We start from the raw sequence: 26,914 nt of genomic DNA, 5'->3' as shown, positions 1-26,914 counted from the left end.
GCTGGCACGGCCCCACATCCCCCCTGCCCGGGGCTGCGGGCACCTTTGGGCTCCTGAACGAGCCTAAGGAAGAACCCAGCCGTGCCCCAGGGTGGCCCTCCTGTCACCCACCGTGTCCGGGGGGAGCAGGGGGGCATCGCTGGCCTGGCTGTGCCCAGGAGTGACACGGGACAGGTCCCCAGGTTGGGCAGAGATCCCCGGCCCGTCCTGCCACGTCCCGGGAGCTGCCTCAGCCAGGGGCTGGCACTGCCCTGTCCCCCAGCCCGGGGCTGGCACTGCCCCGTCCCCCAGCCCCGCTTGGTGCCCCTGCAGCGAATCCCGCTGACCACCGGCTGTGTGCGACACTGAGGGAGGAAAAACGTGCCTGGGACACCGGCAGCCTCCGGCCACACCGGGCAGGGCTGGGAGCACAGAATGACCCCAGAGGGTCCCCGGCTGGCCCAGCTGTCACCCTCACTTGTCCCCATCCTCAGCCCACCGACCCCGCGCTGCTCAAACCCATCTGATCCCGCAGCCCTGAATGGGGTGAAGCAGCTTCTGGCCAGGGAAAGGGGGCTCAGGGTCCCTGCAGGGTCACATCGTGCCCCTGCCAGCCCGGGGACAGCCTGTCCCCCTGCCCGGCTCCTGTCCCCGTCCCTGCCCGCAGCTTCCCGGCTCCTTCTCCCGCCGCTCCCGTCCCGTCCCTGCCGGAATCCCCTCGGGGCGGCCCCGGGAGTCCCTGGCTCACCCCAAGGTGCTGATGAATCCATTGACGGAGCCCTCGGCGTACAGGGAGACGATGTCCCCGATGTGCAGGAAACTCGACATCTCATTCATGGTTACCGCCGCTTCCTCCCGCAGTCACCTTCCCGGGCCGAAATCCAGCATGGGCCAGCGGAGCCGGGGGGCGTCCCCGCTCCGGGGGTGAGGAGGGGTCTCTGCTCCGCCGGGGGAACGAGCCCAGCCCGGCTCCTGCCGCGGGACGGGAGCGGAGCCGCACGCACAAGTTTTACATGTGCCGGGCAGGAAGGGAGCCGGGCAGGGAGGGAGGAGGAAGACGAGGAGGAGGAGCGGGGGGGGGGCGGGGGATGAAGCTCAGCTAAGTGTCCGCATGGGCTCTGTCCGTCTGTCCGTGCCCCGTCCCGCACAGCTGCGCTACCTGCGGCCAATGCGGCGGGATCAGGAAGTCCCGCCGGCAGCAGCGAGCGGGGAGGGGACCCGGGGCCGCCCGGGACGGGGGGGGCACCGGAGGCCCCACCCCCGCACCCGCCTCCCGCCGGGGGGGGCGGCGGCAGCGAGCCCCGGTGCCCGCGGGCAGCCCCGGTTCGGTGCCCCGGTTCGGTTCTGTGACCTCCGAGAGCCCCGGTGCCCGCGGGCAGCCCCGGTTCGGTGCCCCGGTTCGGTTCTGTGACCTCCGAGAGCCCCGGTGCCCGCGGGCAGCCCCGGTTCGGTGCCCCGGTTCGGCTCCGCCACCTCCGAGAGCCCCGGCACGAACCCCGCTCGGGCCGCTCAGAGCCAGCACGGAGCCCCCAGCCCAGCCCGGGGGTCTCTGCCCCGTTTGGGACGGCCCCGGGGGTCGCGGGGAGCCCCCCAGGCACCGACAGCGAGCGGGCACTGCCGCCGCTCCTTCCCCGGCCCCGACCCCTCCTGTGCCGCCCCCGGGGTGCAGCCCCTCCTCAGGTGACACTGCTGGAGCCGCAGGTCCCCATCCCTGTCCTCGTCCCTGTTCCTTCCCTTTCCCCGTCCCTGTCTGTCCCTGTTCCTGTCCCTGTCCCTGCCCCTGTTCCTTTCACTTTCCCCGTCCCGGTCCCTGTACCTCTTTCTTTTCGTGTCCCGGTCCCTGTACCTGTACCTGTACCTGTCCGCATCCCTGTCCCTGTTCCTTTCCCCGTCCCTGTTCCCCTCCTTGTCCCTTTCCCTTTCCCCGTCCTAGTCCCTGTCCCTGTACCTGTCCCTGTCCCCATCCTTGTCCTGTCCCTGTTCCTTTCCCCGTCCCTGTCCCCATCCCTGTTCCTTTCCCTACCCCTGTCCCCATCCCTGTTCCTTTCCCTACCCCTGTCCCCATCCCTGTTCCTTTCCCCATCCCTGTTCCTTTCCCCATCCCTGTTCCTTTCTCCATCCCTGTTCCTTTCCCCATCCCTGTTCCTTTCCCTGTCCCTGTTCCTTTCCCCGTCCCTGTTCCTTTCCCCGTCCCTGTTCCTTTCCCCGTCCCCGTCCCCGTCCCCGTCCCGGTCCCGCAGCAGGGAGAGCCCCAGGTGAGCTCCAGGCGGCTCTCGCTGGATTTTTCTGCCATTTTCCTGCCCCTCCTTGCTGTTTTCCCGCAGCCCAGGTGGCTCCTGCCGCTCCCAGCAGGGCCAGCTCGCACCTGCTCTGCCTCCCACCAGCGCTGTCCCCTCCTGTCCCCTCCGCGGTGACATCCCGGCCCTGGGAGCAGCACAGGGCTCGCCCAGCACCCAAAAAGCCACATCCAAATCCTGCATCACCACCAGGGGATGTGAGCAGGGAGGAGAGACCCCCACACCCTCCTCCAGAGCCCACCCTGTCCCTGAATCCTTCAAGGAGCCTTCCCAACACCTCCAGGCTGGGCCAGCTCTCCCAAATTAACACAGGTGGGGAAGGAGCACGTCCTCAGAGCATCTTCTGGACAGCACAAGCGACCCAGTTCTTCACTTTAATTAAAATTTGCCTGCTGTAAAAACAATATCGAGAGAGGGAAAAAGAAAAAAAAAAAAAAAGCAGCATGATGCTTTTCTCATTTATTTCCCTCCTGTCCTCTTTTCTCACAAACAAACATAGGTTTCGGGAATATAAACCTTGCCCTAAATAGTGATTTTTTTTTAATTCTTTCCACTAGGAAATGGACAGGTCCCCTGGCAGAACAAAGGGAAAAAAATTAGTGCAATTCCTCTGGGGGGGAGATGCGAATTCAGGTCCATCAGGATTAGCTGCGTTTTCAGCACAGGACAAATTTAGAAGCATTTATCTCAGGGCAACAGAGGGGGGAAAGAGAAGATCATGAGAAAAGAAAAAAAAGAACCAACAAAATCTCACTGCTTTTAGAAGCAAATGAAGGTTTCACAACAGGAGCTCAAGGGAAGCCCCAAAGTCCCAAACTTCACACCTGGATCTGAGCACACACATGAGCCTCAGCTCAGTGCCTCAGCTGAGGGGCACTGTGGCTGTGCCACACCAGTGCCACCAGCCTCACCAGGCATGGCTGGGCAAGAAAAACCTTCTGTAAGTGCAAAAATCCCGTGGAATTACTCAAACAGACACCTGGCCTGGTTTCTGCCACCCAGGAGGACTGGGAATAGCAGGACAGAGCCTCCATCCCACCCATGGCATCACCGGGTGCTGCCAGTGCCCAGCCAGCTGAGGAACCCAAAATATTCCAGGGGTGCCGCCGTGCCCACTTTGAACCCTGGGAATGGTGACACAACATCATCAAATCATCCCTGGATGGAGCTGGGATGGATGAAACCCTCCTCATCCTCCAGCTCTGGGACAGCCCTGTCCTTGTGGGGGGCACAAAGAGGGATCCCCACACCATGGGATTGGTGATATCTCTGTCCTTGTGGTGGGCACAAAGAGGGACCCCCAGCACCCCAAATTGGCACAAACAGAGACCCCCAGCACCCAGGAATTGGTGACAGCTCTGTCCTTGTGGGGGCACAAAAAGAGACCCCCACACCATGGGAATGGTGATAGCTCTGTCCTTGTGGGGGCACAAACAGGGACCCCCAGCACCCCAGACTGGTGACAGCTCTGCCCTTGTGAGAGGCACAAACAGGGACCCCCAAAGCCCTTGGAATGGTGGTAGCTTTGTCCTTGTGGAGGGCACAAACAGGGACCCCCAGGAGGCCCCCGAGGTTTGTCCCCACATGAGCAGCAGCACGGGCAGGTGGCTTCAAGGAAAAAGAAATGAATTTTCCCTGGGGCTCAGTGGATCTCAGGTGCCCTCAGCATGGCTGTGCCCACACTGAGCCATCCCCCTGCCCACCCTGGGTGTCCCCGCTCTGCACAGGGTCCCTCGATGATCCCAGCCTGCAGGGACACTCCGTGCATGGGCTCAGAGCCCGTGGGGAGCTGCAGTGCTCAGGTGAGGGGGAGCCCTGGCCATGGGGATGCTCCTGTGGCCACCTTGCTCTGCCAGCGCTGGCCCAGGCCCCGGGGAGACAGAGCAGTTAAAAATAAGAACATTTCCTTCCTTCACCCCTACTTTAAGCCATGTGATAAATAAAAACTGGGAGTTTCTGCCTCCCGGAGAGGAAGCGGCTGCGAGGAGGCTGCCAGTGAGTCAGGCCAGCAGAAATCATCCCCGTTCCTGAGCACTGCCTCCATCCCATCCCATCCCTGGCAGGCCCGGGAGCCACATTCCTTTCTCATGCTGAAATTACTCCTCTGAAGGAGCTGCAGGGTCCCCTCCCTGCCCCAGGCCCCCGCCCTGCCCACGGGGTGCTCCCTTGGCAGAGCTCCCCTCACCTGCCCACCCTTCCCGTGCTGGCAGGGAGCGTTCCCTGCACTGGGATGGGGTTGCATTCCCAGAACAGATCACTTGGGGTTGGATCCTCACCCCCAAAGCTCCATAGGATCCCACCTGGAGCTCAGCTTTGTCCAGATGCCCTGGGAGGGGATGGAGCTGCTGGGGAGGGCAGATGGGTGCTGGTGCCCAAACAGCTTCCCAGCACCCTGCCAGGGCCCCTCTGCCTTCTGGTCCCCTCAGGAATCCCAAATCAAGGCCGGCAACTCAAGGGTGGAACAACTTGGAAGAAGAAGAAGGAGGAAAACAACTGTGGCTGCCTTTGTTCGAGGAGGAGGAGGGAGGGAGACACTCGGTCCCTTGTGCCGGGCAGAGCAGGCAGTGAGAGGGCTCTGCTGAGGGTCAGGCAGAGGACGGGGGTTCTCGGGCCAGGAGGGGAATTTGTCCCCTCGTCTGGTGGCTCTGGGGGCAGCAGCAGGGTCAGGAGCACCCAGAGGCAGCACTAAGCCTGTGTGGAGCCTTTCAGCTGCTGCCCCATCCTCCCACCCCAGAGAAAAGCAGGGCTGGGATGGATGAAACCAGGACTGACCCCAGGCCAGAAAAAAGGCTTGTTTCAATCCCATTTCTCCTTCTGGGCGAGCATTTCAGAGCGCAGAGCACTGAACAAAATCGCTCCTTTGGCGCAGAACTTCCACAGCCATGAGAGCGACACCCCAAATCTGCTCCGAGCTGCAAACCCCAAACCTCCCCCTGCAGCAGCCGCTTGAAAGGCGCCCCAAGGTCTGCGGGGGAAGGGCTGAGCCCCCTCGGGTGATTTCATGAAGGGAGGAGGCGGGAGCGGCTCCCTCCTTCCCTCCTGCCCGTCCCAGCCCGGCTCCGGCGGCGGCTGTGCCGGGGCTCCCGCGGGAGCAGCCGCTCTCCCCCGAAATAGCTCTCAGACTGGATGACTTTGGCCCACATCCTCAAAGGTGTGAGGCTCCGGGTTACCTCGGGGCACCCCAGCCCCAAAACACACCCACAGCGGGGGCAGGACGGGGCTGGGGAGGAGGAGATGCTCGGAGCAGCCTGGTGGGTCTGGGAGAGGGGAAAGTGGAGGGATTGCCAGAAGAATATGGGGTAAATTCTTCAAACCTCACTCTTCTCCTTGCCCACCGTGCCAGAGGGATATGGGGTAAATTCCTCAAGCCCCACTCTTCTCCTTGCTGTCCATGCATCCACACCCATCCTGCTACAAGCAGGAGCTGAGGAAAAGGGAAGAAATCCCCCCCCACACTCCTTTCCTCCCACTCTCATTCCTGGTGGGTCTGGGAGAGGGAAAATCAGAGGAATTGCCAGAGGAATATGGGGTAAATTCTTCAAACCTCACATTCCTCCTTGCCCACCTTGCCAGAGGAATACAGGGTAAATCCCTCAAACCCCACTCTTCTGCTCCAAGCAGGACTGAGAAAAACAGGAAGAAACCCCCCCCCCCCATACACTCCTTTCCTCCCACTCTCCCTCCTGGGAAGGGTTAAATGGTGCTGGTTTTTGTACTTGGATTTAAAAATACAGCCAGATTCCTCAATGCCAGGAATATGGGGTAAATACCTCAAACCTCCCCTCTTCTCTTTGCCCACCTTGCTGTCTATGCATCCAAACCCACCCTGCTTCAATCAGGAGCTGAGAAAAAGGGAAGAAACCCCCCCATACACTCCTTTCCTCCCACTCTCCCTCCTGGGAAGGGTTAAATGGCGAAGACACTTTGTACTTGGATTTAAAAATACAGCCAAAGCCCCCGTGGCCCAGCGCCATGCAAGGCACAGGTATATTTCCACACTCGAGCCAATAACCTTCCCCGAGGGAAATTTAGGCTTTTTATGATTAAAAGGGGAAAAAATAATAGTGGGGAATTAAATATAGTACAGAGCTCGGGAACAATTAGCAGTTGCTGTTAGCGACACCGGGCCAAGTTTGGGACAAATGCCGTGGGAGCAGCGGGGTTGGGGACAGCCAGGGGGTGACACCTGGGCAAGGAGGGATGCTCCGGCCTTGCCAGGTGGCCCTCGGGAGCCCCAGACCCCTGGGAGGAGCCTGTGGGGTCCGGCCACACCTCACGGGCAGGGATTTCTCCTCCCTTGGCTTTATCGAGAGCAAATGGAAGTGTTTGCACAGGCTTGTAACTCCCCTAATGAACAAACACGGGTTAATTGGGGGGTGGAGCAGGGGCTGGGGCTGCCAGCTGTACCCTCAGGATGGCAGAGGGAAGAGCCCTGTTCATCATTTCCCATCCCTTCCATCAGCTGCCCAAGAGGTTTTGCACTGCCCAGCTCTCCTGTGTGCAGCCACCTTCAAAATCCTCCTCAGCTGTGCCCCAAATCTGCTTCTTTTTCACCCATTACAGCTGTGCCCGTGTGGGAGCAGCACTGCCAGCCTCACTGGCTCAACCCCACAGGATTTACATCGCAGGAAAATCCTCCTTTATTCACCAAGGCCTTCTCCTGCACATCAGGGCAGCACCCAGACCAGACCTGGTCCCATCAGGGCTTGGAGCAGCCTGGAAGAGTGGAAGGTGTCAATGGCAGGAGATGGAAATGGGGTGAGCTTTGAGCTCCTTCCCACCCCAAACCAGTCTGGGATTCTGTGACAAACAGGCAGATTTCCTAAGCAGCACTGGGATCAGATCCCACATCATGCCCAGCCCTTGCAGAGCCCCAAAGGGCTCCAGCATGGCCAGGCACAGCCTCTCCTCCCAGCAGCTCCTTGCAGAGGGGCTGCCAGGCCACGCTGTGCTTCCTTTGCTCCCAAGTGGGCCGTGCTGAGCCTCTCATGTGGCCTGTGGTCAGCGCACAGCCGTGAATGAAGGCACATCTTATCAGAGCCTGGCAGGAAATGTGCTCTGGGCACGCAGCCCACGGTGCCCTGCCAGCCCCAGGGCACGCTCAGCTCCATCCCAGCCCGAGCTGGGCTTTGGGGATGCTGTGCCAGGCAGGTTTGAAGCAGGGGGAGCAGCAGTGAGGTTCATCTTGGGGGTGGTCTGCTCTGAAAGGGCTCAGGGGAATGGCACAGAGAGAAGGGACGGAGCCAGCCCTGTGCTGGCTCCATTTCTCCCAGTAAAATCCCACATAAAATGGCCGAGCTGTGGTTTCTCCCCTCCTCCCCGGAGTTTTGAGGCAAGTTAGTGCCAATCAGCCTAATTACAGCCCTGGCTGAGCAAACCACAGCCTTGCCTTGCTTCCTGCTGAGTGACGGGCTGGGAAGGCAGTGGCCCGTGGGCTGTGCCTCCCTGTTAGCCAGGCCACCACCCTGTCACACTGGGAATGTCCCCAAGGGCTGGGGGGACAGGAGATGCTGCTCCCCTTGGTGCACACAGCCTGCCTGGGCTCCTCCAGGTGACAGTGTCAGGAATGGGGGTGCCAGCTTGGAGCTGTTCCCGCTTGGATGGCACTGGGGATGCTCAGAGCACAGCTGGAAGGGACCCTGTGCCCATCCCAGCATGGCAGGAGTGCCCTGGGCGCCCTGCACACCCTGCTGGGACAGGATCATGGATGGGCCGGGCTGGGAGGATCTTAAATTCCATCTCATCTCACCCCTGCCGTGGCAGGGACACCTTCCACCATCCCAGGGTGCTCCAACCTGGCCTTGGGCACTTCCAGGGCCTGCCCACCCTCACAGGCAGGAATTCCTTCCCTATTATTCCTTCTGGGCACATATTCCATCACCTCGAACTGGGGACTGGGCGTGGGGGTAACAAAGCCTCATCAGTTTCCACCCCCTGGGAGGGTGGCTGTCTCTCCCAGGTGAGGGAAATCTTGATTCCCAAACTCAAGTGAGGGAAATTCTCATTCCCAAACTCAGGTGAGGGAAGTCCTGACTCCGAAGCCCAGGTGAGGGAGATCCTCACTCCTAAACCCAGGGAATCCTGACTCCCAAACCCAGATGAGGGAAAAAAAAGGCCAGCTTTTCTTCTTCTTCATCTTAGCCTCCATCTTCATCTTCTGCTGTGATGTTGGCACTTTTAGATTGGTTTAGAGTAGAAGCTCACTGTCTAACATAGGTGATGGGTGTTGGAAAGTAATTGTAAATATTTTACACGTAGTTTTTAGTATAAAAATATAACACAGGGGGCAAGCAGAGTACCTCTGTCTCAGGAAGACAAGAAAAAACTTTTATAGATACGATACAATAAACAACCTTAAGACAGATAAATAAAGAGCTCTAACTCCTTCTTCGAGCGCTGGGCTGAGAAAAGAGAATTTTTAACTTATGTCAGGGTCACTTTGAGCAGCTGGAAACCCCGAGATCAGCCCCATTGCAGCCCTGCTCCAAGGGAAGCAGCGCTGCAGCAGCCGGACATCACCTCCATCACCTCCTGGGATGAGTCAGGCTGTGCCAGGGCGGTGGCAGCTCCCAGCAGAGCCGCAGGGCGCTGAACAAAGGCGCGATCCCCGTTTGGAGCACAGGGAAGGGTTTAGTCATTGTGGGGCTGAGTCACTGCAGCCGGGACAAGGGACCAGGGACAGCGCGGGGCGGCAGCCGCTCTGCAGGGACTCCGCATGTAAATCAGTCTTGTGGCCGTGCCATAAACCGGGACAGGCACGGGTGGAGGGGGAAGAGCCGAGCTGGGCAGGATTTACAGCTGGGGAGGAAAAAACGGAGCACAAGTGGAGTGTTCAAGAATTATAGGTGATATTGCAGCGTATTTCACATGCCACCGGCAGAGCCCAAAGCTGTTTGCCGTGCTGGATGTGTAGATGAAGCAGCTGGGGATGGCCCATCCCTGAAAATATTCAGGACAGACCTTAAAGATCCCCCAATTTCATCCTCTGCCATAGTCTGGGACATCTTCCACCAGCCCAGCTTGCTCCAAGCCCTGTCCAACCTCCCCTGGAACACTTCCAGAGATGAAATTGGTGCATCTGGAGGCTGCAGAGGGGTTCAGGTCATTCCCAAATGTACAGCGGGAATGATATCTGCCTGGAAAAGCAGCCCCAGCTCTCACTTGCAGCTGCGGCAGAGCCCATGACAGGAGAATTTCCTACCCACGGCCGCCTGCGCCAGAGCTTGAATCATTTCTGTCTTCGAGGCAGAAAGTCAGAGGATTTCCTTGAAAATAGAGCCTTTGTTTGGCAAATATTTCTCCCATCTGCTCCGGGGCTGTGAGTGCCCTTTGTTGGTTTGATGCTGGTCCTTTCCTCAGCCAGGGCAGTGCCAGTGGCACAGAGGGGACCCTGTGGCTCCAGGGCAGTGCCAGCAGCACAGAGGGGACCCTGTGGCTCCAGGGCAGTGCCAGCAGCACAGAGGGGACCCTGTGGCTCCAGGGCAATGCCAGTGGCACAGAGGGGACCCTGTGGCTCCAGGGCAGTGCCAGCAGCACAGAGGGGACCCTGTGGCCTGTCTGAGCTGGCGGGGCAGGGAGGAACTGCTGCCTGTGTCAGAGCCCAGGTTTGGTGTGTCAGAAATACCAGGCTACATCCTTAGCGGTTTGGAATTTGGGGCACAGATCGTGGAGCTGTTCTGTGCTTTTAGAGCACCTGAAAAAAAAAAATAAAAATTGGGATCTGAAGCTGGAGGCGACCGCCTGGAGCCTCCCGGCCCCATCATCCTACAAATGGGTCATAATAAAAAATAAATTAGTGTGAGTCCACAGAAGGCTGCAGAGCTCTATCACTTTCACAGGCTGAGGATCCCCATGAATATTTCATTTAAAATATTCTCCTCTGCTGGCTCGGATCACTGGAATATCCGAGTGGCTCACATTTGTAATGCAACTTTACAGCAGCTTCACCAGCCCCGTGAATCTCAGCCTGGACATCATCCCAGGCCTTTCTTTCCCTCCCTGTTGGTGCAGCACCCTGCATGGAGGAGGGAGCAGGAGGTGCAGCAGGAGCAGGACAAGCCTGAGTGGCTCAGGGCAAGGCTGCAGCGAGGAGCAGGGTGATGGAAAGGGGATGGAGCTGGGAGAGCTCTCCAGCGCTGGATCCCGGTTTTCCATGGAGCAGGTGAAGCCAGCGAGGCTGGCAGAGGCTTTTCATCGCACACGCTCCGTGAGCAGCTCCCCCTGCCCTCGCAGCACGGCGCTGTTTGTAAACAACCACCTCAAAATACCTTAAAATACCGCCAGCAGGATGTGGCAGCGTCACTGCAGCTGCACCGGGGTGACAAGTGACCTCAGAGAGCCAATATATAGATATATATGTGTGGCACTCAGAGGGCCCCTCAGAGGGCCAAATATATTCTTTCATAATATATTCACAGAATCACAGAATGACAAGGTTGGAAGAGACCTCTGAGATCATCGAGTCCAACCTGTGCCCTAACAGCACGAAGTGCCATGTCCAGTCTTTTATTAAACACATCCAGAGATGGTGATTCCACCACCTCCCTGGGAAGAGCATTCCAGTACTTTAATATTCTTTGGGTGAAAAATTTATTTCTAATATCCAACCTGTACCTTCCCTGATGTAGCTTGAGGCTGTGTCCTCTGGTTCTGTTGGAGACCAACCCTACGTGTCTGCAACCTCCCTTCAGGAATTGTAGAGATCAATAAGGGCACCTCTAATCCTCCTCTTCTCCATGCTAAAGAGCCCCAGCTCCTTCAAATGTTCCTCATAGGGCTTGTATTAATTCATATTATTAATATATTTTTAATAGAAATTATTTTATAATATAAAATAATATCTGAATTATAATATCTGAATTATAAGATCTGAGCTCCCCAGCACAGCCTGGCTGAGGTGTCTTTGCTTTCCATGGGAACAAGGAGCTTGGTGACACTGAGGAAAGGCTTGGCTGTCCCTGCCAGGCTCCTCTCAGCTGCTTCCTTCAGAGGGGCCCAGAACTGTGGTGGTGCTTACAGGGGTCCCAGGATGAGGAAAGAGATGAGAATCTTGACTCCATGTTTTAGAAGGCTGATTTATTATTTTATGATATACATTATATTAAAAGTAAATTGTATATTAAAACTACACTAAAGAATAGAAGAAAGGATTTCATCAGAAGGCTGGCAAGGAATGGAATGATAATAAAATCTTGTGACTGACCAGACAGTCCAAGACAGCTGGACTGTGATTGGCCATTCATTAAAAACAACCACACGAGACCAATCAAAGATGCACCTGTTGCATTCCACAGCAGCAGATAATCATTGTTTTTCTTTTCCTCAACTTCTCAGGAGAAAAATCCTGGCAAAGGGATTTTTCAGAAAACATCCTGGTGACACAGAACCCCCACCAGGAGCTGCCCTGCAGTGACTCAGCCGGGTCAAACCCTTCCTCCCGACACCTCGGTGGTGTTTGACACTTGCCCTGGCAGAGGCTGAGCTCTAATAATAACAACCCCCACATTTTCTACAGCTTCGGGAAATCTCGGGCGGTTTTGCACAGCCTGGAGTCTATTTGGAGCTCAAGGCTTCCAAGGATGTGTCAAGGACGGAGAGTTTTGGTACCTGGGAAGGCATCATGGGAAGGGGCTGTTGCCAGGACAGCTCTGCTAAACCACACCAGCAGGAAAACAACGATGGCTGAGTGAATTTGCCACTGTCATGGTCTGGATTAAACACCCTGGGGATGAGCAGGGGTGCATCTCTCACAGCCCTGATTTCAGGGTATGCATTTCTCACAGCCCTGATTTCAGGGTGAGCATCTCTCTCACAGCCCTGATTTCAGGGTGAGCATCTCTCTCACAGCCCTGATTTCAGGGTGTACATCTCTCACAGCCCCAATTTCAGGGTGAGCATCTCTCTCACAGCCCTGATTTCAGGGTATGCATCTCTCTCACAGCCCTGATTTCAGGGTATGCATCTCTCTCACAGCCCTGATTTCAGGGTATGCATCTCTCTCACAGCCCTGATTTCATACTGAACAGGGTGAGCATCTCTCTCACAGCCCGGTTTCAGCCTGACCAGGGTGTGCATCTCCCTCACAGCCCCAATTTCAGGGTGTGCATCTCTCACAGCCCCAGTTTCAGCCTGGCCAGGGTTAATATCTCTCTCACAGCCCCGGTTTCATGGTGAGCATCTCTCACAGCCTGGTTTCAGCCTGACCAGGGCAGTTTGGGTTCAACATCCCCGTTCTGTGACGTTCCCCAGGGATGGGCAGGAGCACGAGGCGGGGCTGGGAAAGCCTCCAGCAGCTCAGGGCGTCTCCAAACTGTGTCCCCACACCTGGAGCAGGTGCCCAAGCTCCGGGCAGGTGCGGGGAGGGAGCATCGAGGCCGGGCCGGCTCCAGAGCAGCCCCGGGGCGCTCAGGGGAAGCCCGGCAGCGCTGGAGCGAGCAGCGCAGCCTTTGTCCCGGCTGGGTGTGCCCTTCCTGGCATACAATTCCCAGATTAGCCCGAGCCGGGCTGCCAGCAGCTCCTGCGGCCCGTGACAGAGCTGGGAATGCTGTCAGGGCTGGGAATGCTCTGGGGGCTGGGAATGTTCTGAGGGCTGGGAATGCTCTGAGGGAAGGGAATGCTCTGGGGCCTGGGAATGTTCTGGGACCTGGGAATGCTGGCTGGGAATGCTCTGGGGCCTGGGAATGTCTGAGGGCTGGGAATGTCTGAGGGCTGGGAATGTTCTGGAATCTGGGAATGCTGGCTGGGAATGCTCTGGGGCCTGGGAATGTTCTCAGGGCTGGGATTGCTCTGAGGGCTGGGAATGTTCTGGGATCTGGGAATATTCTGGGACCTGGGAATGCTCTGAGGGAAGGGAATGTTCTCTGGGCTGGGAATGTTCTGAGGGCTGGGAATGTTCTGGGGCCTGGGAATGCTCTGAGGGCCGGGAATGTTCTGAGGGCTGGGAATGCTCTGGAATCTGGGAATGCTGGCTGGGAATGCTCTGGGGCCTGGGAATGTTCTGGGATTTGGGAATATTCTGGGACCTGGGAATGCTCTGAGGGCCGGGAATGTTCTCTGGGCTGGGAATGCTCTGGGATCTGGGAAAGTTCTCCGAGGGGTTGCACAGCAGATCCTCATGGGTCACTGCCAGACTGGTGAACGACTCTGAATTTCAGCCTGAGGGGGGCTTTGTGCAGGATCGGCCCGCTGGCCATGGAAAGCCTCCATTCCGTGGGGAATTCCTGACCCTGGCTGCCCTCAGGCAGCAGCACGCTCCTCCCGCAGGCAGGGACAGCCCGGGAGGGAGGAAAAAGCCATTTCCTTAGTTCTGTGCTCCTGCAGAGCCCAGAGCCAGCACGGGGGGACACCCCGGCGTGGGGACACCACGGGAAAGGTGCCCTGTCCCTCTCGGGTCCTCCAGAGGGAAACCCTGGGACAAACCTGGCCAACAACAGGGCTTTGCCGGGTGGGGTTTTACCGTTCTGGGAATTGCTGAGTGTGCGGGAGGTGAATCCACCCACCCAAAAAAACCCTGGAAAACCCCTTTGATCCGTGCAGAGCCGGTCCCAGCGTGCTGTCCCCGCTGTCCCCTGGCCCGGAGCCGGAGCCAGCGGTGTCTGCGCCTCCAGCCGGGTTAGCCCGGCTCAGCTCGGCTCGCTGGGAAGTCGGACAGTGCCACCTGGTGCTCCGAGGAGATTGAGAACCACGGAATCCTCGGGTTGGAATGGACCTTAAAGCCCACCCAGTGCCATGGCAGGTGTGAAAAATGCATGTATTTTATGATTGGCTCTTCGCAAATATTAAAATGAATATTATATGTGTTAGAAAGTGATGCTGTATTAATTCTGTTAAATAGTGTGTTAAATATAGTTTTGGGTTATAACAAAATGTTAAAATAGAAACTATGCTATGTAAGATACTTTTTTTAAAGGAAGGATTCGCAGTGAGATAGCAGCCACAGGACACCTGAATCTTTCAGAGAAAGAGAATTTATTGCCCCATTATCAGAAGAAATGAACTTCTTCCTGCCTCAAAGGCGCTGTTAGGATTCGGAGGAAGAAGCTGACGATGACCAGACAGAATCCTGTATTTGAATGGAATTTATGCATTATGTATGAAGTGTATGAATATGCAACAGGCTGTTGGTTTTAAGGGTTAATCCTTTGTAAACGTGGGTCCTTTTTCGGGCTTGTGCTGCCCAGAAAGAGGTACCTGGATGTCTGTAACTCTTTGTCTTTATTGTCTCATCTTGTCCTAATTCAAATTATCCAAATTATTATTAGTCTAATTGTATTACTATTTTTATAACCATTTTATTACTATTAAACTTTTAAAATTTTAAAAACAAGTTTTTCACAACAGGGACACCTTCACTGTCCTGGGCTGCTCCAACCTGGCCTCGGACACTCCAAGGTCAGCTCCAGCTTCTCTGGGCACCCTGTGCCAGGGTCTTCCCACCCTCACGGGGAGGAATTTCTGCTGAAATCCTGTCTGGCCCTGCCCCTGGCAGGTAATTTCTGTCCTGGCTCGGCTCCTGAGCAGCAGCACACCCCAGGGGTGTGCAGGACTCTCTGCAGCCCCACTCAGGAGCAACTCCTCCTTGCTTTCCATCCCAGTGCCCAGGCAGGAGCCTGCAGTGGAAACAGAGCCGGGCAGGGATGATGTCAGTGCTGACAGTGTCCAGCAGCTCCCTTCTGATGGAACTGACACCAGCAGCTGAGCTGGGAATAAACCTCTCCCTCTGCTCCCACCCTTCCCCCTCCGGGGGCCATTTCATCACCCAAGGCTCCAGGAATGCTCCGTGGCACGGGGCAGATGTGCCTGGCACCAACGGGCCAAGCAGCCCCAAAAGCCAAGGGCTGCCCACTGCTGACCAGCAGCTCCCAAGGTTATTCCCTCCTCAGCTGGGAGGGATGGAAGAACCTCCAGGACACCCCTGGGGGCCATGGGAGAGCTGGGATCAGTTTTGCTCCTGGTTCTCCATCCTTACACCTTTTCCAAGGCCTGGGACCCTCCTCAGAGCATCCCCCACTCTCCCCATCCTCTCACCCCCCTCACCTGAAGCCCTTTGTGGCTGCTCGTGTTCCAGAGCCTCTTCCCCAGGGACACCTCTGCTTTTGGGGGCCCTGCACCTTCACCTGACCAAAACAATCCCAAAACAAAGGACAGTGACTCCCCCGAGCTGTCACCTCCCGTCCCTCTGTGGAAATTGAACTTCGCTCGGGAATGGCTGAGAGAGGATCCTCATATTCCAGATATTCCAAAGCCAAGGGGCCCATTCCAGGCAGGAATCCCAAAAATCGCGGGGCAGAGCAGATCCCTCGGAGCGCTCCTGCCGGTCGGGTGATGCCATAATCGCACTCGGGCTCTGCCCAGCCCCAAAGCTCCGCTGCTTATCTGGCATTTGCCAGCCCCAGCAGCCGCCCTGGCAGCGGCCCAAGGAGCGAGGAGAGGAAAAGCAGCTGGGGTTCAGATTGCTGAGCCCTCCAGGGCTGAATCTCTCTCGAGCTGCTGCGATTTCCCCAAAATCTCCGCGGATTTCGAATTCCCCGAGGCGCTTGGTGGGAGCCACCTCTGCCACCGGGGACTTCGGTTTGTTTTTTCCTGCTGGATAGATACAAGTTCCCTCCCAGGAAAAATAAACTCTCAAATCGTTACTTTAACCGGGCTCTCAGCCTGGCAGAGGAGGAATTTAAGGTTCAGCCGTGAGGAAAAGCTCCTGGAGAAGCCAGGGAGGAGCAGAGGATGTGCGGGAGAGCGGATCTCCGGGGATGGCACAGGCTGTGCGGTACCAACCCCGCACCCTGCAGCCCCCGAGCCGAGCAGGGACCGGGAGATGCTTCAGCTTCCCCCAAGGAACCCCCAGAACCCCCCTAAAACTCCCCCGGAGCTCGGGAGTTGGTGCCTCTAGAGGGAGCTGAATAAATCTGAATAAAGCGCGGCTCTATCTATGGTCACAGGGGTTGGGTTTCTACTTGATTTTTTTTCCCTCTTCTTCTTTTCCCTCCTCCTCCTCGGCCCCGCGCGCTTCCTTTGCCCGGGCGGGAGGCAGGAAGGGAGCGGCCGGAGGGATGGAGCGGGTCCCGGCAGGGATGCGGTAGCTCCCGGGACATCCCGACCCACCGGGACGCCGTGAGTGGAGTTTTCCCCCCGTTTCCCCCTCCCCAAACTCTCCTGGGATGGGTTATCCCCGTTCTCCGGGCCGGGATGGGATGGGCAGGGATGGAGCGGCAGTGTGGGGTGCGGGGTGCGGGAGGGGGGACAGGGACAAAGTTTGCGGTGGGTGTGAGAAACCCCCGGGCCAGGGCTGGAGGTCCCGCTCCGGGCGGGTCGCTGCCCCAAAAAGGGAATTTTCCCTCCCCAAAACGGGAATTTTCCCTCGTTTAACCGATATTTTTTCTACCCGGGAGGTGACAGTGCCCGCGGCATCAGGGCAGGGGACATCGGTGGGCAGGGGACACCGGTGGGCACAGTTGTCCCCGCCGGGGATCGGGTGACACCCGTCCCGCCACGCCCGGGCGGTGACCCGGACACGGGCACGGCGCGTGTGGCTGTGCTGGCCCCGCCGGGACCCCCGAGCACGGTTTGGGGGTGACCTTGGCTGGGTGGATGCTGGGGGTCCTGTGCCCACCCTGGGGCCGTGCTGGGTGGGCAGATCCCAAACTTGCAACCACCGAACTGAGGCAACCCCAAACTGTTCAAACCCCAAACTGTTTAACCCCTCAAACTGTGCATCCCTCAAACTGTGCAACCCCCAAACTGGGCAAGCCCCAAACTGGCCAAATGGCCCCAAACTGGCCAAATTTTGCTGCCCTGGGGCAGGGGCAGGGGCAGGAGTGGCCCTGGCCCCGCTGGCCGGGCAGGGATGGGGTCAGGGATCCTGTGGGATCTCTGTCCTGCAGGAATCGCTGCCAAGGCTCATCCCAAGGGATGCTCCATCAATTTCCTGGCATTCATAACAGGCAGGGGGTGATTCCAGAGCCCCTGGCTGGGCTCGGATATCGGGATTGCAGCTGCTTTAACCCCTTGCAGCCTCCTACAGGACCCTCGTAGTGTGGATGAAACCCTGCAGCTGCCCCGACACCCTCCCTTTGAGCCCTGACTCACATCTCAGAGGGTTTTTATTTCCTGCAGCCCCAGGCTGTCTCTGGGTGTCTGAGTGTCACCTCCTGGTTCACACCCTTGTTCCTGGAACAAAGGGGGAACGGGGAAGCTGGGAAGCAGGAGGAGCATGGGCAGCAGCTCTGGAAGCTGGAGAGGATGGCCTGAGGCACCCTGAGCCCTGCAGAGATGGACAGTGAGCTCTTCTGGGAGTCCACATGGACATTTGGGGCCGGTTGAAGGTGGTGACAGCAGTGACAGGGCCTCAGCATCGCGTGTGACAGAGAAAACAGCGCTGCCAGGACCCAGAAGGAAACTGAAAACAAAGGACACTGCAGGGCTTCAGAAATGAAACTCAAGTTGAAAATCATGAGTCATCTGCTCTGGGCTCCTGTGCTGCACAGGCAGCACAGTGCTCCAGGAAGTCCTCGCTCCTCACTTACCCATCCCAGGCAGGAAAAGTCACCATCACCCCTGGCAGCCCTGGGCACCCCTGGGCAGCCCTGGGTCTCTGTGGGCTCACCCCTCTGCCCCACAGGCCAAGCTGGAAAAGCTCCAGGGGATCCTGAGCTCTATACTGGGTGCACGCACACCCTGCTCAGCAGTGGCACTGTGGGGTACAGAGGAGATCCCCACTGTTCCCACAGCTCCAAGGAGCTGCTCTCAGCTTGGGAACAGCTCTGAGTCCTCCCAGTGCAGGTGGGCTCGGCCATGGGCTGGGATGGCAAAGGGGAAAGCACAGGAGGCTCCTGAGTGGAGGAGGAGATGGACATCACCCAAAGGATCTGCACATCCCAGGATAGGGAATTCTGTGATTCTGAGTGCCAGGAGAGGCAGCTCTGGAGCTGATTTGGCCAGTGCCCAGCAGCTCTCCCAGGGACTTACCCCTGGATTTACCCAGCTGATGATCCTCACTGCCTTCTCAGCTCTGCCTTGGATGGGGATTTTGTGTTTGGGGAGGAAGGGGGCAATCCTGTCCTCCAAACTGAGAGTGTAGGAAAAATCAGTATTTCCATCCTGCTCACCAGGCTCAGGCCCCTGTGCAGCTGTGCAGGACCTCGTGGTTTTCCCAGCTTTGCACTTCCAGGCCCCATCCCACAGCAAATGGGCTGTACTTCCATTTCTTTTGCCTTCTGAACAATCTCCAGTTTGAAGCCATGAACTTGAACCACCTTGTGCACTTCTCCCATACCCATGGGTGGTTATTTATCCCTACCCAGCACTTCTTTATTTTTGTCCAGGGTGCAATTTAAATTTTGGGGTGTCAGGAATTGTATTTCAGCTTTGGTGCAGATGAGGAAAGCCCCCAGCTCAGGCCTGTGGACGTGTGGGCTGGGAATGTGCTCTGGAATGTCAGACAGCAACAAGGAGCTGCCCTGATCCCATTAATCCTGACAGGAACTTTGTGGCCTCAGGGAGCTCTGATGAGCCCTGAACTGCAGGTTTAGGACACCTGTGAACTTCAGGGAAAAGATGAGCTTTGTGTTTAGTTCTCATTTATTTAATTTTCTTATTTTCTGAGAGGGGAAATGTAAAGAACAAAGGGAGTTAGAGGAAATTGGAGTCCTGGAGAAAATCAGGGCTCATCTCATGAAGATGTTGTCAGGCAGCTCAGTGTGGTCACAGCCAGGGAGCCTCAGAGCTGCTGGAATTTTGGTTAAAGACTTTTGGAAAGCTCTGTGGGCTGGGCTGAGCAGGAGCTGGTGCAGCCCACAACTTTTGGAAGCAGTAGGAAAGTCCATTAGAGGTGGGAGGTCTCTTTTAATGACAAAAATGACATCAGCACCCTCCTTAGAAAACGAAACCATCATCAGCATCCTTATAGAAAGGGAGCCAGGGAAGTCAGAGTGCACTCAAATCCCTCCTGTGGGTAGAGAATGAGTGTTCTGCAGGGGAGGAACCAGCTCTGGCAGAGATAAAAGCACTGGGCTCTGCTCCTCGGGCTGTGAGGGACCACAGGGCTCCTCCAGGCACTCACCATCTCCATCCCCTTCCAGGTGAAGCTGCCATCCCCAGAGCTCTCTGCAATGGCCTCAGGGAATGAGGGGAATGAGGAACGCCGGGGGAGCCACGGGCTCAGCTCAGGTAAAGGGTTCTGGGGGCTCTGGGTGCTCCCCTCCTCTTCAAACCTTTGTTTTTTAATTCATTTCCCTGCTGTGTTCCTTTGGCAAAACGGAATTTCCTGTCTCCAGGGCTTTTTGCAAGGCTGGGGTAACAGATCAGCTCTGTAAGGAACTGGATTGGACTGGGAGGTGCTGGGGTAACAGATCAGCTCTGTAAGGAGCTGGATTGGACTGGGAGGTGCTCAGAGCTTTTGGGAAATGCTGGGAGCATCCTGGTCTAGAGGGAGGTGTCCCTGGGTGGAATTGGGTAAGGTTTGAGGTTCTTTTCCATCCAAAATAACCAAGGATTGTGTGCTTGGCATAGGATGGTCAGGGTGGGCAGCAAGGTGGGATTGGAGGCACGGAGAGAACAAAGTGCTGGGAGCTGCCTGGCGTTGTGCATTTCCTTCCCTGAGCATGAGAGAGTGGGAGGTGTTTGGGATTGAAATCACAGAGAAAAACACAGATCTCAGTCAGTCTGGGTGGCCTTGGGGTGACACCAGGTGCTGTGTGCCCTGGCAGGGCAGTGGTGACAGGCTGGGCCACTGTCCCCATGTGAGCCCAGCCCAGCCCTGCCCTGGTTACTGGGTGAAACTGGGAGTGGGGCTGGCAGGAAAAACCCTCAGCTCAGCCCAGCAGGTGAAGGGTGCGACACGGTGACTCCTGGTGCTGCTGGGCAGGTGAGGAGGGTAAATCACACACAGAGCAGACATGGAGCAGTTCCTCCCTTCCAGAGATCCCTGAGCAGCTCCAAACTTCCCCTTGCACTGTTTGCCACCAGGCAAACCCTGACCCAGATCCCTTGGGTGGGAGAGATCCCAAGAAATCCCAATGGGAATAACACCTGTGGGAAGGGGGAATGTGTCCTCCTGTCCTGGCGTTCCTAAAAATAGCTCCAGGGATTTATTTTTGGTGCAGAGATTTCCTCTTGTGTCTGGCTGAGTGTTTGCCCTCCTCTCCCTGAAACTCTGACTCAGTTGGTTTCATTTTCTTGCTCTCCCCTTGGAACATCACAGACTGCAACTCTAAGAAAGTGAAAGAGAGGGGAAATCTGGAGATCTGTTTGCCAAACAAACCCTTGTCTAGGAACAGAAAACAACCCCTGGAAAAGTGACAGGATCTGTCCTTTCCCTTCAGCTCTGCTGGTGTGACCTGAGCATGGCAGATCCAGCCAGGACAGGGAGGTGGGAGCAGCTGGCAAAGCCTGTGAGGAGGATTTGGTGTCATTTGGGGCAGAAAACAACCCCTGGGAACAGAAAATAACCCCTGGAAAAGTGACAGGATCTGTTCTTTCCCTTCAGCTCTGCTCGTGTCACCTGAGCAGGGCAGGTCCAGCCAGGACAGGGAGGTGGGAGCAGCTGGAAAAGCCTGTGAGGAGCATTTGGTGGGATTTGGGGTTTGGGGATGGGGTGTGTGGGGCAGCACTGCCAGCACAGCTGTGCCCTCACTTCCCAGCCCTGGGCAGGAAGATCTCAGGATGGAAATGCAGATTCTGGAAAGCTGCGTGGCCAGTCTGGATTTCTGGGCTTTCTGAGATTTCTGGGATGGTGGGACAGGGTTTGGTGTTCCTGGTCCCTGTGGGGTCACTCAGAGGGGCTGTGGGAGCCACTGTCCCCTCCTGGAGCTTCTGGAGCAGCCCAAACCGAGCTCCAATCCAGGATATCCCGTGGGGACCTTCCCTGGAGCTGTGGAATGTGTGTGATGAGGGATCTGTCACCATGGGGCTGAAACGCTCCCTGCTCCAATGGGGCTGGGACACCGGTGTGGGTCTGCAGAAGGTTCTGTGGGGACATGTGTGGGTCTGGAGACATTTCTGTGGGCCTGGAGATGTTTATGTGGGCACAGGGACATGTGTGTGGGTCTGGAGAAGGTTCTGTGCGGACATGTGTGCATCTGGAGAAGGTTGTATGGAGACAAGGACAAATGTGTGGGTCTGGAGAGAATTGTGAGGGTGTAGGGACACCTGTGTGGGCCTGGAGATGGTTCTGTAGGTCTGGAGATGTTTATGGGGGGATAGGGACATGTGTGGGTCTGGAGAGGGTTGTGAGGGTGCAGAAAACACCTGTGTGGGTCTGGAGAAGGTTCTGTGGTGACATGTGTGGGTCTAGAGAAGGTTGTATGGATACAAGGACAAATGTGCGGGTCTGGAGAAGGCTTTGTGGGTGTAGGGACACCTGTGTGGGTCTGGAGAAGGTTGTGTGGAGACAAGGAGACCTGTGTGGGTCTGGAGATGGTTATGTGGGGACAGGGATACATGTGGGGGTCTAGAGAAGATTGTATGGAGACAAGGACAAATGCGTGGGTCTGGAGGAGGTTCTGTGGGGACATGTGTGGGTCTGGAGGAGGTTCTGTGGGGACATGTGTGGGTCTGGAGGAGGTTCTGTGGGAATGGCCCCTTCCAAACCTGAGAATGGAGAGAGATGGCCTGATGTCTGTCTGTCTGTCCCTGCAGAAGGCCGCGTGGCAGAGGAGGCTGAGGAGGTGTTCCGCAGCTACGCCTTCTACCGCTACCAGCAGGAGCGCCAGGAGTGCGGCGCAGAGCTGCCGCGCGACCCCGAGATCGAGCAGATCCAGCAGGACCTGGAGAGGTAAATCCCTGCTCCCACCCCTCCCCTGGGCCAGGCCGTGCTCCGGAGCCTGGCCTGACTCCTCCTCACCCCCCAGCACGGGCAGCCAGGTGGGGCAGCGCCTGGCCATCATCGGGGACGACATCTACCGGCGCTACGACCCCGAGTTCCTCACCATGCTGGAGATCCTGCAGCCCACCCGCCACAACGCCTACGAGACCTTCACCAAAATTGCCTCCAGGTAAAGCCTCAGAGCTCCTGGGCTGGGCTGGGGGCTTCCCCTGCAGGAGAAGGGAAGGGGAGGTTGGATGTGGTCAGTGCTGTTGGTTAAACCCACACTCTGTTTGAGCTTCACCTTCCAGCCCTCAAGCTTCCTGGGGTTATTCCTGTGTTTTCTGCCTGTCTGCGCTGCTCCTGTCATTGTGCCCTCCCAGGCCTTGCCCAGCTGCCTGGGGTCCCTCAGGGGATGTCCCCCATGCCTGTCCCAGCTCCCCCTCTGGGGCACAACCAGCTCCTGCTGTCCCCTGCTCCAGGCTGGGACATGCCAGGGAACAACGCTTGTTGGAGGTGGGATGGTCACAGAAATCTTGGAATCATGGAATGGTTGGGTCAGGAGGGACCTTGAAAACCATCTCAGTCCAACCCCTGCCATGGGCAGGATGCCACACACGAGGTGGCTCAGAGTCCCCACCCAAGCTGGTCCTCATGGACACATTGGTATGGGAGTGGCTCCACAGGCTGGCAGAGCCTGCAGGTGACACCCAGAGCCTGCAGGTGACACACACAGAGCCTCCTGCAGGTGACAGCCACCCAAAGCACAGCAACAGGTGAGGAGTGAGGGCACAGACCTGGAAACCTTCCTGCCAGGACTTCCCAGGGAAGTTTGGATTGAGGAGGCACCAAGGGGTTCTGTGCCCACCCAGGTCAGGCAGGATGGGTCTCTGGGCTCCTGTCAGTGCTCCAAACACCTCTGGCTGTGACAGCCCTGTCCCTGTGCTCGGTGTTTGTGTCTAATTCCTCTTTTCTCCAGTGTTTAACTCCTTCCTTTCTGTCCTTTTCCTGCTCCCCTATCTGGGCAGCCGTGCTGGCTGAGGCGGCAACACACGCAGGTAAATTAACCCCTGTCCCTGTCCTTGTCACACTCAGGTAAATTAAATTAACTCCTGTCCTTGTCCTTGTCACACTCAGGTAAATTAACCCCTGTCACATTCAGGTAAATTAAATTAACCCCTGTCCCTGTCCTTGTCACACTCAGGTAAATTAAATTAACCCCTGTCCCTGTCCTGGTCACACTCAGGTAACTTAACTCTTGTCACACTCAGGTAAATTTGCAAACTGCTGTGGAGCTGCTTTTTCCCAGCAGTGTTTGGATTCCCATGGAAAATTCTGAGCGTGGCTCCATTTCTGAGTCACTTCTCTCAACTCCCATGAAAAGATTTTCTATAATATCCAACCTCAGCTTTTTCCGCTACAATTTTGGGGCCATTTCCTCAATGTTGACTGCCCTGCTCAAGATTCTGTGGTGTAGGCAGCTGTTCCATGGCTGGCCAACCCTTCCAGAAGAAAAAAATTCCAATAATATCCAACCTAAGCTTTTCTTGCTACTATTTTGGGCCATTTCCTCAATGTTGACTGCACTGCTCAAGATCCTCCAGCTTGGCCAAGCCTTCCAGAGAAAAAAAATTCCTTAATATCTAATAAAAATTTTTTCTGGTACAATTTTGGGGCCGTTTCCTCAGTCTTGACTGCACTGCTCAAGACTGAGCAGTGTAGGCAGCTGTTCCATGGCTGGCCAACGCTTCCAGAGAAAAAAATTCCAACAATATCCTACCTAAACTTTTCCTGCTACAATTTTGGGGCCATTTCCTCAATGTTGACTGCCCTGCTCAAGATTCCCCAGTGTAGGCTGGCCAACCCTTTCAGAGAAAAAAAATTCCAATAATATCCAATTTAAGCTTTTCCTGGTACAATCTGGGGCCATTTCCTCAATCCTGATCATTTTGCTCAGGATCCTCCAGTTTGGCCAACGCTTCCAGAGGAAAAAAATTCCAATAATATCCAACCTAAGCTTTTCTTGCTACAATTTTGGGCCATTTCCTCAATGTTGACTGCACTGCTCAAGATTCCCCAGCTTGTTCCAAGGCCGGCCAACCCTTCCAGAGGAAAAATATTCCAATAACATCCAACCTAAGCTTTTCTTGCTACAATTTTGGGCCATTTCCTCAATGTTGACTGCACTGCTCAAGATTCCCCAGCTTGTTCCAAGGCCGGCCAACCCTTCCAGAGGAAAAATATTCCAATAACATCCAACCTAAGCTTTTCTTGCTACAATTTTGGGGCCATTTCCTCAATGTTTACCCCGCTGCCCTGGCCAGCTCCGAGCTGGGAGCTCAGGGCAGGAATTCAGGCATCTCCTGGGGGTTTTTTTTTTTGCAGCCTGTTTGAGAGTGGCATCAACTGGGGCCGGGTGATCGCCCTGCTGGCCTTCGGGTACCGCCTGGCCATGCACGTGTGGCAGCGCGGCGTCAGCGGCTTCCTGCGGCGCATCGCGCGCTACGTCGGGGAATTCATGCTGCAGCACCGCATCGCGCGCTGGATCGCGCAGCAGGGAGGATGGGTGAGCGGCCGGGGGCAGCTCTGGGCGGGTTTGGGCAAGTTTGGGGCAGGTTTGGGGGCAGTTTTGGGGGCAGATTTGGGGGGCAGGCAGCAGGGTTTGAGGACAGCTTTGGGGGCAGGTTTGGGACAGCTCTGAGGCAGGTTTGGGGGCAGGGGGCAGGTCGAGGGCAGGTTGGGGGCAGCTTTGGGGGCAGTGTTTGGGGCAGTTTTGGGGGCAGGTTTGGGATAGCTCTGGGGGCAGGGCTTGAGGCAGGTTTGGGGGCAGGTTTGGGGCAGCTCTGGGGCAGCTTTGGGGGCAGGGAGCGTGTTTGGGGGCAGGCAGCAAGGTTTGGGGACAGGGGACAGCAGTGGGGGCAGTTTTGGGGGCAGCTTTGGGGGCAGATTTGAGGGCAGCTTTGGGGGCAGTCTTGTGCCAGCTTTGGGGGCAGTTTTGGGGTAGCTTTGGAGGCAGAGGCCAGGGTTTGGAAGTAGGTGGCAGGGTTTGGGGGCAGCTCAGGGGCAGGTTTGGGGCAGGGTTTATGGGCAGGCAGCTTTGGGGGCAGCCTTGGAGCAGCTTTGTGGGCAGGTTTAGGGGCAGGGGGCAAGGTTTGGGGGCAGGGGCAGTTTTGGGGGTAGGTTTGGGGGCAGGTTTTGGGGGCAGTCTTGGGGCAGCTTTATGGACAGCTTTAGGGGCAGACAGCAGGGTTTGGGGGCAGACAGCAGGGTTTGGAGGCAGACAGCAGGGTTTGGGGGAAGCTTTGGGGGCAGCTCTGGGGGGAGGCAGCAGGGTTTGTGGACAGCTTTGGGGACAGCTTTAGGGACAGTTTTGTGGCAGTTTTGGGGGCAGAGTTTGAAAGCAGGGGGTGGGCTTGGGGGCAAGGAGCAGGGTTTGGGGTTAGGGGAGCCAGGGCAGCTGGGGGAGTCAGGGATGTCAGGGGAGTCAGGGATTGGGGGCAAGGGGCAGGGTTGGGGGCAGTTTTGGGGTCAGGGCTTGGGGACAGGGGGGTATAGTTTCGGGGTCAGGGGGCAGGGTAGCTGAAGGGGTCAGGGATTGGGGGCAAGGGGCTGAGGTTTGGGGGTCGAGGACACTGCCAGGACTGACCCCCCCGTGTCCCCTCCCTGGCAGGAGGCCGTGCAGAACCTGGACAATGTGTATGTGAAGTACCTGCTGGTGGTGGCCGTGGTGGTGGTGCTGGGGCACCTGGTGCTGCGGCGCTTCCTCACCCCCTGAGGGGGGCACCGGGCACCCCCTGCTCTGCCCCACACCCCCGCGACAGGGGGGACCCCAGGAACCCCCAGGAGAGAGCACGGCTGGGGGCTCTGCACGCCCAGGAGAGGAATGGGGACGGGGGGGGCTCTGCTTTGTTGGGTTTGGTGCCTCAAAAAGGGGCTGAGGAGGGCACATGTCTGGGAGGGGACATTTCTGGGAGGTGACATCTCTGGGATGGGACATCTCTGGAATAGGTTGTTTCTGGGAGGAGACATCTTTGGGATGGGGCATTTCTGGGAGGGGGCATCCCTGAGACAGGGCATCTTTGGGATGGGACATCTCTGGGTTGGGACATCCCTGGCCCCCAGCTGCTCTGGAGGAGCAGAGAGGTGTGACAATGCCAATGTGGCACACAATGCCCCAGTGGCAGCGTGTGACAATGCCAGTGTGTGCCCCTGTTGGGTCCTGTGCCCCCGGGGCAGGAGCAGAGCCCCCTCCCCATCACTGACAGCTCCATCCCTGTGCCCCAGGGTGATCCCAGCCCTGGCTGCTCCAATCCTGCTGCTCCTGAGCCCAGCACTTGAGCCTTTCCCACCACTTTGAGCCTTTCCCACCACTTTGAGCCTCTTTCACACCACTTTGAGCCTTTCCCACCACTTTGAGCCTTTCCCACCACTTTGAGCCTCTTTCCCAGCCTCTCCATGGACAATCCCGACCCTTTTCCATGCAAACCCTCCTGGCTGCAGCCCTGCAGCTCTGGGGGAGCCCCAGCATCTCCCCCAGCACTAAAACCTGCGGGTGCCAGGACAGGCAGTGTCCCTGCCCCAGTTGGGCTCCCTGGCTCTCCCTGGGAGCCACTGGAGCTGCAGTTACCCCTGCAGCAGGCACCAGGCTCCTCTGGGCAGGGATTGGTGCTGGTTCTGTTCCTGACCGTGCCTGAGTGATTTTGGGGTGAGCCAGCTCCTCTCTCCCATCCCAAACCCGATCTCTGCAGAGCAGGGAGCTCAGGCTGGGTGTTCCCTGTCCTGCCCAAGCTGCAGATGAAGGATCCCTCCCTCTTCTCCCTCTGCAGGCTGAGCAGGACCA

General features: G+C 57.1%; 2 protein-coding genes across 2 annotated transcripts in view; one reads left to right on the top strand and one right to left on the bottom strand.

Annotated features, from left to right (window-relative positions):
* Window positions 1-847, bottom strand: part of ITPR3 (inositol 1,4,5-trisphosphate receptor type 3) — a 40,802-nt gene extending 39,955 nt beyond the window's left edge. Inside the window, exon 1 of the mRNA XM_058819452.1 lies at window positions 728-847. Within this exon, the coding sequence (XP_058675435.1) occupies window positions 728-816 (89 nt within the window). The 5' untranslated portion in view covers window positions 817-847. The remainder of the gene's footprint in view (window positions 1-727) is intronic.
* Window positions 848-16,283: 15,436 nt separating this feature from the next.
* BAK1 (BCL2 antagonist/killer 1) lies at window positions 16,284-25,924 on the top strand. Its single transcript, XM_058819567.1, has 6 exons — window positions 16,284-16,385; window positions 19,352-19,439; window positions 21,909-22,044; window positions 22,121-22,264; window positions 24,460-24,640; window positions 25,745-25,924. Exons 2-6 carry the CDS (start codon window positions 19,382-19,384, stop codon window positions 25,847-25,849), a joined length of 624 nt encoding a protein of 207 aa, XP_058675550.1. The 5' UTR covers window positions 16,284-16,385; window positions 19,352-19,381; the 3' UTR covers window positions 25,850-25,924.
* Window positions 25,925-26,914: the final 990 nt, after the last annotated feature.

This window comes from Ammospiza caudacuta, chromosome 24 (genome assembly GCF_027887145.1).
Source record: "Ammospiza caudacuta isolate bAmmCau1 chromosome 24, bAmmCau1.pri, whole genome shotgun sequence".
In the NCBI taxonomy this organism is placed as follows: domain Eukaryota; kingdom Metazoa; phylum Chordata; class Aves; order Passeriformes; family Passerellidae; genus Ammospiza; species Ammospiza caudacuta.
The sequence above is the reverse complement of the archived record's forward strand: the minus strand, read 5'-3'. Positions and strand labels throughout refer to the sequence as shown.